We start from the raw sequence: 14,909 nt of genomic DNA, 5'->3' as shown, positions 1-14,909 counted from the left end.
CCAGGAGCTGGGAGAGGGAGGCAGGGACCTGGACAAGGAACCCAGGAGGAGGAGGAATGGGAAGGAAGAAGGATGTGTGTGTGAGGGACGGGGATTAAGAATGGAAAAGGAAATGGGGGGGGAAAAAGGGTTTGAGAAGAAAGAAATGCGAGGAGGAGGGGAAAGAAGCAAAGGGAAGAAAAGGAATTGGGAACAAAAAGATTGTGCAGAGCTGAAAAATGAATGAAAGAGGCAGCGGAGCCTCTTCTTGCTCACAGCAAATCATTAATAAAACCCTTCCCATGCCCAGCCCTCCATCCTGAAATAACTCTTCCAAGTCCGCTCGTGGCTGGCACAAAGCATTGCTCACTGCCCTGGGCAGGGTGGAAGCAGGAGCTTCACCTGGGGACAGAGAAGCAGCAGGACAGTCCCCACTGTGACAGATCCACAATTTAACCCTGGAAAATCCCCACCCAGCTCCTTCATCGGCACTGAAGAGGCCAAGAGCCACCAGGAGTCACCGGAGATGCTGAGCCCTGCCCAGGCTGGCCTTGATGATCTTAGAGGTCTTTTCCAACCTTAATTAAACTCCAACAACAGAGCCCTGACTGCCTCAGCTCAGTAGCAAAGCCAAGGATAAAACCTGAGCACTCACGCCAGCCAAAGCCCTGCTCTGACCTGTGCTGGCACAGCCAAAGGAAACACTTCCACCTTGGCTCTTCCCATTTCCCCTCGCTTCCCAAGACCTCTGCTGGCATCACAAAAGGCTCTTGTCCTGCAAGGCTTCAGGAGATACAAAACCAAACTGAAACAGAGCCCAGAGAGGGGACAGTGCTGCAAGGCCAGGGGAGGCAGAGCAGTGGCAGAGCCTCGACCCTCCCGATGCCAAGGTAAACAATTGTCCTTCAGGGGAAAACATGTCAACAACAGGGCCTGGGCTCCCAGCTCCTGGATGCCCATTTGGTGCTGATTTTCTGCTCAATTTAAGGCAGCAGTCCAATAAAGGCTGCTGCTTTTTTTCCCCGTTGTTTGGCTTAGTTAAATGAAAACATGTCTGCGGCCCAGCTCATTATCCCGCGCCCCCAGAGCAGCCCTGCGCTGGGATCCTGTCTGGAACCATTAGCAGCAACATCCCTGATCCCAATTCCTTTTCATCCCCGATATTAACTCCTCCTTAGCATATGAAAGCTCCGGGTCCCAGTGCAAAGGCAAACGAGGTCACTGCAAGGCCTCGGTGGCCATGGCGGGGACAGCGAGCCAGGGTTAGGCCTGTGCAGCCAGCTGTGCACCCACACTGTGGATAAAACCCCCAAGTCTCACATTTTAATCCCTTCACAGCCCCAAAATTCCTCCTTCTCCCTTGCTTGGCCAGCAGGGCACCACGTGGAAAGATGGGACAAGAGGGTGAGCACGGAACAAATCCTCGGACAGGGACACAGCTCAGCTCTGTGGAGGTTTGGGGACACAGCTTTTGGGACACAGCTCAGCTCTGTGGAGGTTTGGGGACACAGCTTTTGGGACACAGCTCAGCTCTGTGGACGTTTGGGGACACAGCTTTTGGGACACAGCTCAGCTCTGTGGAGGTTTTGGGACACAGCTTTTGGGACACAGCTCAGCTCTGTGGAGGTTTGGGGACACAGCTCAGCTCTGTGGAGGTTTTGGGACATGGGGGTGAACTCTGCTCTTCCGGGGCTGCAAAAGCACCAGGAACACACGGCCCCTAAGGGAGCAGGGCTCCTGAAGGGGGACACAGGTGTCACACTGTCCCCAGCACGTGGCATTCCCACAGGAAGCAGACACCCCTGCTCCCACGGGGGCCAAGGCTCTCAGGGTTTGTCATTCCCATCACATTGACCAAAAAAAAAAAAAACCCTGGAAAAGCCTCTCTGGGAGCTCTGCCCCACAGAAAACTGCCCTGCTGCTGCTGCTGCTGCTTCCCCCACCTCAGCCCCAGATGTTTTTCCCAGTGAATTTCTCCCTGCCTGGGGCAGGACCTGAGGCTCTGTGTCCCCTCGTGCCCTCTCAGAGCATCTCCAGCCACCACAGCAAGTCCCTGAGGCACGAGGGGCAGAAGGAAGAGAGGGAAGAGCTACCCACCTTCCTCTAGCATGAGGGAGCCTGAATCCTCCACTTCTATCCATGCAAATAGTCCTACTGCAACTGGAAACCCATGAAATCTGGCACTGCAGAACAGAGGGTGTTTGAGGAGAGAAAGAGGAGAAATTAACAGGATTTTTTTGCAGGACAGGAATGAATTAGAGCCTCGGGACCAGGTGCCAAGTGCTGGCTCAGGCCCTAAAGCAGCGTGCAAAGCACACCAGCATGGGGGAGGCACTTCTGAGACCCTCTGAGGCTGCTCCCAAGGAAGCACAGACCCCATTCCATGCACTTTGCCTCTCTTCCTTCCCTTCCATCCCCAGCTGCAGTTCAATTAGCACCAAGGAGAGCACTCCCCACTGCAGAACCACCACGGCAGGAGGGACAGCAGGGAACCATCCTCAGGGTCAGCCGAGGAGAGAGCAGCCCTGGTTTGAAGGGAAACTGCTCTGGGGGATGGGGGAATCACCAAATCTGCTTTTTCTCCCTGCCCCCTGTGCAGGCTGGCAGTGCCAAGGGCTGGCTCAGGGAACCAGCCTCACCCCCAGCCCCAGGCAGCTCTGGCCTGAGCCCTTTCCTACCTTCCTGAAGCCAGCAAAGCCCCAGAACCACACACAATTATTTTTCACTCGATTCAGCCCCTTCCTGCACTTCAAAGACCATTCCAGATCCAGTGGCATCGCTGATTTCCCAGCCCATGCTGTTTGAAACTACAGCGCTGCCTCTAATCCTGGTTGTAACAACAAGTGAAGGAATTCCCTCCCAGAATTAATCACAAACCAGCCAGCCCTGCCAGCTTCAGCCTTTTTGCTGCCCCCACGGGCTGGCAATAAGCAAATCTCTGCCATTTGTGCTGTCCTGCTTCCCAATCCTCCACTGAAGGGAGGAGCAGGCACTGCTGAGTGCTGTTCCAGCAGCACTCTGAGCTCCACGGGGAGCACAGGAGCCTCCAGAGAGCTCCTCCTGCCCTCCCTGGCAACAAAGCCCACCCATAAACCAGCACCAGGAACATTTCAGAGCAGATCCCAGCAGCCTGTGAGAGCCCCTGCAGCTCCCAGCCAGGAGTGATGCAGGACTTCTTGAACCTGATGGCCCCAGCATCATTTATTCAGCATTGTTTATCTCCAGGTGCCTTTAGGAGGGAGGGATTCTCATAACCCAACACACAGAGCTGTTCTACAGGGCAGACAGCTGGGGCAAAGTTCCTCTCCCTTCTTGTTGGAACAAAATGGTTTCAACAGCAACAACAAGCAGTCCTTCAGACGGAGCCAGCACCACGTCTGAAAATTCTGTAACAATCCATGATTACCCAGCTCCCCTCCCAGCAAAACCTGCCCCAGCAGCACCCAGCCCCAAAGCCCAGAGTGCCCCTGGCCCTGGGGAGAGGTGACAAAGCCCCCTGTCCCCCCAGACACCTCCTCTGCTCACCTGACTCTGCTAAGAACACCCCAAACCTGTCGTGTCCTTGAGAGCTTTGTCACTGGCTTGGTGGCCTCCTGTGTGCCTGAGCCTCTTCTGTTTCACTCATGAATGTTTCACAGGGTCAGCAAGGTTGGAAAACATCTCCAGGATCACCCAGCCCAAGCATTAACCCAGCACCACCAACCCACGTCCCCAGGTGCCACATCCACAGGTGACCTGAACACCTCCAGGGTGGTGGCTCCACCACTGCCCTGGGCAGCCTCTTCCAGAGCTTTCCCCCAATAAATTGTTCCTAATATTGATAATACTGCTCCTAATAATTGTTCCTAATACTGTGCCTCTCCTGGCACAACTTGAGGCCATTTCTTACAGTTTCTTAATTTAAGAAACAAAGCAGAGCACCTCAAACACCAATTAAGAAAGAGGAATCGGAGCTCCTACACCTCATCTTTTCTCCTGGTGGGAATGAGAAGAACCCTTTGCATTTCTGGAATGCCATAGGTCCCAGAGAATTCCAGCAATGCTGATCAAGCCCAGCAGTTTCTCTGCAAAGCAAACAATACTGAAACCCATTCCGACATGCAGGGTCAGCTGAGCCACACAGACTCCAGCAGGGTCATGGGGAAAAATGGATTTATGGCCAGTTTGGCTCTTGGAGCTGTGCAGGGAAAGGGGCTTGGGGAAATTGTTAATGATGAGATTGGAGATTCAGCTGTGAAAGCAAAGCCTGGGAGCTGCCACGGCTGATTTACACACACCACAAATCCCTCCTGAAGCCATCCTGAAGATGTGATTTAAGTTTTCACCCCCGAAGGCACTCCCAAAGGGTGTCAGGTGTGGGGTTCCCTCTGGATCTGGGGCTCACTCACACACTCAACAGAATGACTGACAAAATACAGGAACAACTCCACAGCCAGACAGATTTTCTGAAAAGGCCTAAAACAGCACACAGAGAGATCCAGCTCTGATTTGGAAGGGCAGGGTACAAAACTGTATAACACAGTACAAAAACTGACAGAAACCCCAGCTTTCCCTCAACTTTCATTTCTAACTGAAGGCTCCTGCAATCAACAAGCAGATCTTGGTTTATTTTTCCCAGATTGTCACTTGATGACTTCTGCAGGTTTGCCACCCAGACCCCCTCCCTGATCCCAGGGAGTGCCAGGGCAGGATCCCACAGGAGCATTTCTGGCTCCACACTGGGTGCAGTTCAAACCAGGGGAAACTACCCAAAACCTGCCAGGTAGCCCCAGAAACCCAAGCGGCTCCCAGAGGAGCTGGCAGGCCCAGCAGCAGCGTGGGGAACCTCAGATTAATGAAATTACAAATCAAATCATGCTCTCTGCAGGGCCTTTCTGCTTCACTCGCCACCAGCCCCGGGGACACTGCAGTCCCGTGCTGCCACAAGCTCCTTTAACACAGCCCACTGGGTTTGAGAACAACACTGGGCTGGCACTCCAAAGGGCTTCACCAGCACCACGAAATCCTTCCCATGCTCATCTTCAGCCTCAACACCACGAGATCTCCTACAGCTGAAGAGCAACACAGAAAAAACCAACGGGACAACGAGCGGAGAGGGAGAGGAGGGGAAGGGAGGGGAGGCAAACACGAGCCCAGGGCAGCAGGAGGTGGCCCAGCCTCACCTGCTGCTGCCAGCCCCACGTCCAGGGGGTTCCTCTTGAACTCGCAGCGGCTCTGGCTCTCTGGCATAACGAGCTGGCGGCTCTGGTGCAGGTTGGAGATGATGGTGGACAGGTCGCTGTCGCGGCTGCGGCAGAGCACAGAAACCCCACGTTAAGGAAACCCCACCTGCACCCCCCCAGAACTGATTTCTCCCCCGTGTGAGCACATCTGGGAGAGGTTTTTGTGTGCTCCAGCACTGCTGGATTGCAGCAGAGGTCTCCCCTTCCCCCCCTCCCTCTCTCCCTCCCACGGGTGCCTCCGTAACCTCTCCTCGATTTTGGGGGATTTCAAAGCCCTTCCCGAGCTTCCCTCTCATTTCCCATCAAGGGCCCTGCAGCTGCCAGAGCTCCTGATTCCAGCCCTGCCAGATATAACTTGCGTGGGCCAGGACTCACATCTAGGATGGAAAAACTGAAAGCGGAGGAATTGGCAGATCTGCTGCAGAATGAATAGGAAACTTGAACTGAAATAACTGATAGTTTTCTATCAGCTGCCACCCTTCTATTCTTAAAAACCTAAGTTTTTCCATTCCATCAGTGCTGGGACAAAAGGCTGCTTGATTTGATTGAATAATGGTTTTTCCCCTCAGAGAGAAACCCACCACGAGCCCGGACAGCAGCGTTGCTCAGAGCTGAGGGGACAGATTTATTTACAAAACCCATTTTCAACTCCCCCTCCAAAGATCCTGAAACAATGCTCTTCCTTCTGGGAAAAGAGACTGTGCTAGAGCAATTCAGCATTATTTTGCCTGCTCTCCTTGCATCACACTGCTGCTAACTAGGCTGGGTTACTCCTTTTTTTCTATTTTTTTTTTCCTTCTATGGAGAGGAAGAGCACAAAAACCAATTCACTGTAGCAGATACTGCAGCTCAGCGGCGAATGATTTTGCTGGCAAACCACTCTCCAGTTGCAAAATACTCCTGAGGAAATGATCTACCAGGAGTGAGGAGGAAGAACAAGGTGGAACCCGTGGCAGGAGCTGGTGCTGCTGGAACATCTCCCCTCTGTTTGTCTGTCTGCAGGAGATGCTGAGCTCCCCACCCTGCCAGCACCGGGGGCTCACCCCCAGCTAAACGGGGCAACTTTTCCTCCTGCCCTCTCTCTGAAGGGGAGATGACAGCCAGGAGAGCCAGAGACACTTGGCAAAAGTGACAGAAATGAGGAATACTGCCCTCCCTGCCCAGCCACAGCTCCCTCCCGTGCCAGCACAGCTCCCACCCAGGGGTGTCCTCACCTGGGCCCGGCAGGGCAGCCCGGAGGGTGCATTATCTGCAGAATTACCCAGCACTGATCTGCCTTAAATATCCCCCCGGTGCTGCTGCCCTGGCCCCGAGCAGCTCGCGGGGCTCCCAGCCCATGCCGGGGCTGCAGCAGGGGCTAATCCGTGTCTAGCTGGCTGCTAATCAGATCAGTTCAGGACAGAAAGTCTTTAGGTACTTTCAGCGGGCGTCTGGCTGCAGATTTCCACGGGAGGCTGCAGACACAAACAGCCCCGTGATTCCCCCGTCCCTCAGGGGGATCAGCGGGGGAAGGAAGGGATGCTCGGATCCCAAATCCCCCGAGCACCCATCCATCTCCCCCCAGAGCAGTTCAGAGCGCTCCTTATGCAAGCACGAGGCTCATTATTTAAGCAAGCCCACAGGTGAGTGGGAAGCCCATTTCTCCTGTGCCAAGCAGTTTTGGGTCTTATCCTCTTTTAGCTGCCACCTTTAAGATGCATTATGCAAATATTTTGGTGTCTTAAGTCATTTATGGGATTAATGTGAAGTGATTATCAGTTCTTTTTAATCATGCCAATCAATAAGTGGCTGTCAGGGACAGAGGACAAACGCAGATAAACGCTGCCATCAGCACAAGGCCCGGAAAGGGCGGAGGAGAGGAGCCAGGAGAGCAGGGAGTGGGAAGAGAAAAATGGGATAATTACATCTTTGCATTTGCACGCTGCCTCGCATCCCAACCCAGCCCAGAGCAGCACTGGCTGTAAACACCTTCAGCTACTGGGAGGGATTGTTTTATCCACCAGGAAAATGCAACCCCCTCTCTCTGGAGAGGCTCCTGAAAACCCAGAGAGGGCAGAACAGCGGGACAGACCCAGGGAAAACAGAACCCAGGAGAGGGAATCATCCCCACACCACAGTGCTGCTCTCCTTCCCCCAAAACCTCCTCTTTCAGGGGATTTTCCACGGGTTCAAAATAAAATAACATTTTAAAATAAAAATTTTAAAATAAAACCAGCCGTTTTAAAATAAAAACCATCGTGGTGTGCAAAGGTGTATCAGCAAATCCACGCTCGGGGAGCCAGAGGCACACTCCAGCCTCAGTTTACCCACGGAGCCGGGCAGAACCCAGTCCCCATCCTGCAGCCCTGGGATGCAGACACGTCAGGAGGGGATGAGAAGAGCAGGGCAGCCCCCAGCGCCCCTCGGCTGCTGGCCTGTGAGCCACAGCGGGCACAGAGGTGCTGACAGATGTCCCCGAGGGCCACACGCCACCCCCGAGCCTGCCCAGCCAGACCCAGACTGGGAGCAACGCCTTCCAAATGTGTCTCATTTCCAGCCATTAGCAGCGAGAGCATGTCTAACGAGGAGAGGGATGAGCAGACTAATGGCTGGAGACAATTAACCAAAATATAAATCAGTGTCAGGGCTCTGCAGAGCACAGGCAGCCCGGCGCCCGCAGGCCCCGCTGGCTCTGCTCAGACTGAGGGGGAAGGAGACGGTTCGGTTAAAATGGAAATCATTCCCAAAAGAGGCTGCCCTTCCCTGCCCGCAGCTCCCTCTGCCCGGAGACAGGAGGCGATGGAGCAGGGGCTCGCCCCCAGGGCCTCATCCTCCTCACGGGGTGAGGCTGAAGGAGCCTGGCAGGGTCCCACCCTGCTGGCACAGCCAGCCTGGCTCTGCCCTGAGCTCCAGGGTCACTGCAGAGAGTGCCCGGCAGGAGAAGGGCAGGGCAGGATTCCAGCCAGCCGCAGCTCCCACAGGGCTGCGCAGTGTGAGCTGCTGGGGTCAATGTGGAGCTCAGGCTGGCCCTGTTCCGCTCCAGGGCTCTGTTCCTTGGGAGAAACAAGGGGTTTAAGGGTTAACAGGGAATTTAGGAGCTGCTGGGGTCAATGTGGAGCTCAGGCTGGCCCTGTTCTGCTCCAGGGCTCTGTTCCTTGGGAGAAACAAGGGGTTTAAGGGTTAACAGGGAATTTAGGAGCTGCTGGTGTAAATGTGGAGCTCAGGCTGGCCCTGTTCTGCTCCAGGGCTCTGTTCCTTGGGAGAAACAAGGGGTTTAAGGGTTAACAGGGAATTTAGGAGCTGCTGGGGTCAATGTGGAGCTCAGGCTGGCCCTGTTCCGCTCCAGGGCTCTGTTCCTTGGGAGAAACAAGGGGTTTAAGGGTTAACAGGGAATCTAGGAGCTGTTGGTGTGGAGCTCAGGCTGGCCCTGTTCTGCTCCAGGGCTCTGCTCCCTGGCTGAAACAAGGGGTTTAAGGGTTAACAGGGAATCTAGGAGCTGTTGGTGTCAATGTGGAGCTCAGGCTGGCCCTGTTCTGCTCCAGACCTCACTGGGCTGGCAGCTCTGGGCTCTGCTCCCTGGGAGAAACAAGGGAATCCAGGAGCTGTTGGTGTGGAGCTCAGGCTGTCCTTGTTCTGCTCCAGGGCTCTGTTCCCTGGCTGAAACAAGGGGTTTAAGGGTTAACAGGGAATCTAGGAGCTGTTGGTGTCAATGTGGAGCTCAGGCTGGCCCTGTTCTGCTTCAGAGCTCTGCTCCCTGGGAGAAACAAGGGATGAAACAAGGGATTTAAGGGTTAACAGGGAATTTAGGAGCTGTTGGTGTCAATGTGGAGCTCAGGCTGGCCCTGTTCTGCTCCAGACCTCGCTGGGATGTCAGCCCTGGGCTCTGCTCCCTGGGGATGCCCAGGAATGGGCAGCAGGCAGCAGAGCCCACCTGGCCCTGCAGCCTCAGGAGCTCCAGAGAGAGCTGGGAGAGAACCACGGGGAGTCCCAAACCAGCAGGGACAGAATTCCAGAGATGCAGAAAGTGCAGGAGAGCTGAGGGAGTGAGGAATGGATCCAGCACCACACCAGACTGGGGAACTTTTCCTAATACTCCATCAAACCAAAGGAAAGCTGGGAAAACACAGTCAAAAATCTCTGAAGGAATGCAAAGCAGGAGACTGGAAGAGAAGAGAGACCCAGAAAGCGAAATAGGAAGGAAATAAAATGGAAAAACATTTCTTTTGAAATACATTTCACTGGCTCTCCATCCCCTTAACGATCACCCAGTAAGTGCAGGGATTATATTAAATTTTACTGATCAATACAGCAGCCATAAAACTGTCCCGACCCTCTGCCCCTCCCTCCAATAAAGGAAGGAAAAATCCAATATGCAAAGGGAGGAATGTCAGACCTGCAGGGGAGAAGACACGAGGGCAGTGACCGGGGCAGGGCAGGGGGAGCTGCGCCCAGGGCTGGTTCAAGGATGCTTCACCTGGCTCAGGTGCAGGCTCAGATCATTCCCTCTGCAGTGATCCCCCCCCTGACCCTGCCTGGCCAGGCTGAGGCACCAGCAGTGCCAGAGAAGCTCCAAGGAACGAGAAAATCCCCAGAAGCTGCAGAAACACAGAGGATTTTCCTTTGCTGCCCTCAGCAGCACAACCAGCCACGTTTCTGCTGTCAGGAGCAGCGTCCCAGGCTGCTGGAGGAAACAGCCCCGAGCTGCACCGGGGAGGCTCAGACGGCATCTCAGGGAACATTTCCCACCCAAAACAAGGGAATAAAGCCCTGGCCGGGCTGGAGTGCTCAGCCCTGCAGGGTCCAGGAGCCATGGGGAGGTGGCCCTGGGGACACGGGGCACTGCTGGGCCTGGCAGGGCTGGGGCTGGCCCTGGGGACCCTGGAGGGTTCAGGAGCCCTGGGGACATGGGGCACTGCTGGCCCTGGGGACACGGGGCACTGCTGGGCCTGGCAGGGCTGGGGCTGGACCTGGGGACCCTGGAGGGTTCAGGAGCCCTGGGGACACGGGGCACTGCTGGCCCTGGGGACCCTGGAGAGCAGCGTGTGCCTCAGGGCTGCCCAGGGTGGGGAGGGATGTAAATCAGGCAGGGGTGGGGAGGGGATAATGAGCTTTTCATGGAAGGCGTGAGAGGAGAACCCAGACTGGTCCATAAATGCTGTCGCATCATTCCAGCCCCGAGAACCAGCCTGATGTGACAGCACAGCTGGGGGGTGGCAGGGCTGGCCCAGCACGGGCACTCAAGGGGGCTCAGATCTTCTAGTTAGCACTTTAAAAAAAAACCCCAATAACTGATTTCTAAAGAAACATCAGCACTCCAGTCCAGCCCCTGGAATAAACCCCTCCATTTGGTGAATCTGGGGCTGTACAAGGACCGGGAAGAGCTGCAAGAGCAGCTCCTGCTGCAGCCCCCACATGAAACACCTCCAGCACCGCTGCTTTTCCCTCCGCTGCAGTGTCCCGCCTCCGCGGGCCATTTAATCACAGACTCATTGATTTTTAGGCCCCAGAAGGGACTGCTCTGTCTCCCTGCTCTGACCTCCTGCTCAGAACCTGTCAGAAAATCAGCCCCTGCTGCTCCCAGTTAATGGTGGCAGCTCAGAGTGGAAAAAAACGTGTGAGGTGTGTCTCTGCTGTGCAGGAACAGAGACCCCCCATCCCAACCCTGACCACGCCAAATCCAGTGCTCTGGGAATAAAATCATCTTTATGATTAATAAAATCATCTTTACAATTTTATCCCTTAAGAACTGATGAATCCCCTCAGCTTCTTCCTCACTAGAACACAAAGCTTCCTAAACAAATTTTTAAAAAATTAAATTTGAATTTAAATTTTTAAAAAATCCAAAACATTAAAAAAAAAAAAAATTATTTAACAAGCCCTGAGTTTCCCCCTCACACAGAGCACCGAATGGGTGAAGGATTAGCCACCCTGCAGCCCAGCAGAGCCGGGAGCCACCCTGGGACAGGGAATTCTGAGCCACCACTCTCTCTCAGCCCGCCTGGCTGTGCCCTGGCGTGGCCCCTGAGGCAAGGTCAGTGTCCCTGTCCCTGTCCCTGTCCCTGCCCTGCAGGAAAGCCAGGCTGAGTCAGCACAGAGGCAGGGCTGGGGATCAGGGACAGGCTCGGCTCAGCCCCGGCAGCCCCTCCTGGCACCGCTCACCTTGGCCACAGCTCCAAAGCCATCCCCCTCGGGCACCCCCAGCGGGATTGGGGTCAAGGGGACAGGGCAGGGCTGGGGACAGCAGCCTGAGCCCTGCTGCGGCGCTGTCACCTCCCTGGCACAGCCAAGGCAGCTCCTGGAAACTGCCCCGCCACAGCAGCAAGGAGCTCCCGGGGAATTCTGTGCTCTGGGCAGAACCCAGCAGGCAAAGCCAGCACCTGGCCACCTCTTACTGCTATTTCTAGCTGTGAAATTCTATTTATTACAGAAATATATTTTATATTATAGTGATAGTTTATTAAGTTGTATATAATTATATATTGTATTATTATACATTATTATACTGTATTATATATTATACTATTATACTGTATTGTATATTGTATTATTATATTTATTATGTAATTAGATATTAGATATACAATACATTATTACATATAAATATATAGTATAATAAAATATATTATTATTTATTAGGTATTATATTATGTATATGTATCATATTATGTATAGGTAGATTATGTTTTATATATTATATTATGTATATGTATGTTTTATGTATTATATTGTATATTGTGTATTATTACATATTACATTATTAAATATTTGTATGTTATGTTATTATTATACAAATTAGATTGATGTTGTTATTATTAGTATTATTATATATTATATTACATTATTAAATATTTACATTTTATGTTATTATTATATATTATATTGGATTTATGTTGTTAGTATTATATATTATATTATTAAATATTTGTATTTTATGCTATTATTATTATATATTAGATTGTATTTATGTTATTATATATGATATTTGATTTATGTTATTATCAGTATTATATATTATTGAATATTTATATTTTATGTTGTTATTATATATTATATTGGATTTATGTTGTTGTACTAGCATTATATATTATACTATTAAATATTTGTATTTTATGTTATTATTATATATGATATTGGATTTACGTTACATATGATATTGGATTTATGCTGTTATTATTATATGTGATATTTGATTTATGTTATTATCAGTATTATATATTATTAAATATTTATATTTTATGTTATTATTAAATATTACGTTTATGTTGTTATTATTATATATGATATTGGATTTACGTTACATATGATATTGGATTTATGCTGTTATTATTATATATGATATTTGATTTATGTTATTATCAGTATTATACATTATTAAATATTTATATTTTATGTTATTATTAAATATTACGTTTATGTTGTTATTATTATATATGATATTGGATTTACGTTACATATGATATTGGATTTATGCTGTTATTATTATAGATGATATTTGATTTATGTTATTATCAGTATTATATACTATTAAATATTTATATTTTATGTTATTATTAAATATGATGTTTATGTTGTTATTATTCTATATGATACTGCATTTATTATATTTTTACTGCTCAGCCTTTTGGGTAACTTGTTCCCAAACGGCACAGCCCCTCTGGGTCACTGTGTCCCTCTGAGTCCCCAGCGTCCCCCTGCTGAGCGGGCACCAGCAGCCCCGCAGCCAGCGAGGGAAGGGGACTGAGGGAGAGGAAAGGAGCAGGATAAACAAGTTCTCCCAGCTGGAGGGAGCAGAGAGGCCTGAAAACCCCGACCCCACCCGTGGGCAGCCCTAAATCTCCCTGCAGCCTGAGCCTGGAAAAACAAATTCATCATCCTGCAATGTCCCGAGCAAAATGCCCATAAAATTTCATTAATGCTCATGACAGTTCATAAAAATGATCAGTAGGGCTGGCAACTCCAAAATAAGGTGGAAATAAGTATGAAGATGTTTTTACGGTGAGCCTGCTCTGTCATTCAGCTCTCTGCAAGCTCATAAATAAAATTTAAAAAAAGCTGGAATTACAGCACCCTGAGAGATGGGGAGGAGAGGGGTCCCTGAGGCGCGGGGACACGCCAGGAGGGGTTTGGCTCGGGCAGCGACAGGGATTGCTGGGGCTGAGGGCTCTCTGAACACCCCAAATTCCCAAAAACTCAAATTCATTTTCTCCACTCACCAAGGGCAGCTGGTGAAAGATTAAAAAATCCTCAGGTGAGCAGCTTTGACTGGCGCTGGGCAGGAGGGGAGGGAGGATCCACAGGAGTCCCTCCCAGCACCCGGGGGTGTCCAGGACACTCCAAACCATCCCAGCCCCACAGAGGGAGCACAGAAAACCCCCAGCTCCAGCCCTGCAAGTCTGGCCCCGAAAGCAGGTTCATTCTTTGTGGATTGGCTCTTTCTTTGAGGATTGTGTGAGCTGAAAGGCATCAGGGGTTCTTCCCAAGGCTGGCTGTGTCCCAACAACACACACAGATGCTCGGGTTATCCCAAATCCTTCAGGATACCCTACAAAAGGTCCATTACCCCCTCCCACCACAGATGCAGCAGAGATGGCAGCACACCGGGGATGAACATGGCCAGGACTACTCTTAATAAACCTTCCCCTGTTCTTGTAGGAATCTACAGCTCTTCTCACCTTTATGTGAAATGCAATTGTAGCTTTAAATGCAAGTTCAAACTGGTTTATCAGCCCCCATTCCCCTCTAGCACTTGAACCTCTGCTGGTCCATAAATGGTCTCCTTTCCCCACCCAGATAAATCTTCCTGGGATTGAGTGCAAGAGCAGAAAGTGCTGATAATGAAATGATGATGACATAATTAATTCAGATTAACTCATTCTTTTCATCACTCCAAATTTCCCCTTTGTTGGGCCTTATCCCTGCAGGAAAGGGAAAAGCACTCGGGTACCTCTGCTGTGCCTGATTCCTCAAAGCCCAGGAGGAGGATTAAGTGTTTCCCTGAGCCCAAACCCACGGCAGGAACGAGCTGGGTGGCTGAATCCAGCCTGATATCAAAGAAATGCCCTTTTCCTGCCATGGCTGACACATCTGGGTGTCTCACTTCCCTAGAGTCAGGAACCAAACTGTCCCCCAGAGCTGTGGGAAGAGCTCTGCAGGTCCCACAGAGCTGGGATCCCCCCAGTCTCCTCTTCCCTGACTTCACCTGATGGACAAAGCTCAATTTGTTCAGCTCAGTCCCAGCTTTTCCAGCTGGGGAGTGCCAGAGGGGACAGGCAGGCCCCTGTTTGGGGACACTGCCCCCCGTGCCCTGCTGGAGCTGCAGGGCTCTCACCTGCCCAGGGCTCACCTTCAGCCTCCAGCTGCTGAAAGCTCCCCCTGACCTTTCAGTCCCCCTTTCAGGTGTCTGAGATTAGAAAGGAAAAGCTTACTAGGGGAAAAAAAAAAACCCTAAAAGCAGGCAGCCCCAGAGGCATGCTCTGTGAGTGCTGGGAGGACAGAGCGGAGCAGAGCTGCTGTGGCACTGATAACGTCACCCGTGTCACCCTCAGAGCTCTGCTGAGTCAGGAGCAGCCTTGACACCTCCACCAACAGCTGCTTTTCAATCCCCCCCTGCTCTCCTTCCCGAAGCAAGGAGCTAAATCACTGCAGTTCCCATTTTCTGTGCTTCTCCCATCTCGTTTCCCAGGTGGTTTTCACCTCCTCCTTCCCTGATTTATCTCCTTTTTCCTCTCG

The 14,909-nt window shown here is 51.4% G+C and overlaps 1 protein-coding gene across 4 annotated transcripts in view; it reads right to left on the bottom strand.

Annotated features, from left to right (window-relative positions):
- SAMD11 (sterile alpha motif domain containing 11) overlaps positions 1-14,909 on the bottom strand; it is an 81,640-nt gene that overhangs the window by 35,506 nt on the left and 31,225 nt on the right. For 3 of the 4 annotated variants that reach the window (XM_038159853.1, XM_038159855.1, XM_038159857.1), the window contains 2 exons: positions 5,142-5,266; positions 2,077-2,162 (listed from right to left, as the gene is read on the bottom strand). In XM_038159853.1, the coding sequence (XP_038015781.1) occupies positions 2,077-2,162; positions 5,142-5,266 (211 nt within the window). The remainder of the gene's footprint in view (positions 1-2,076; positions 2,163-5,141; positions 5,267-14,909) is intronic. The other variant, XM_038159854.1, reaches the window with a different exon arrangement.

Source organism: Motacilla alba, chromosome 21, assembly GCF_015832195.1.
Source record: "Motacilla alba alba isolate MOTALB_02 chromosome 21, Motacilla_alba_V1.0_pri, whole genome shotgun sequence".
Lineage (NCBI taxonomy): Eukaryota > Metazoa > Chordata > Aves > Passeriformes > Motacillidae > Motacilla > Motacilla alba.
Note: the sequence above shows the minus strand (reverse complement) of the source record. Positions and strands in the feature narration are given on the sequence as shown.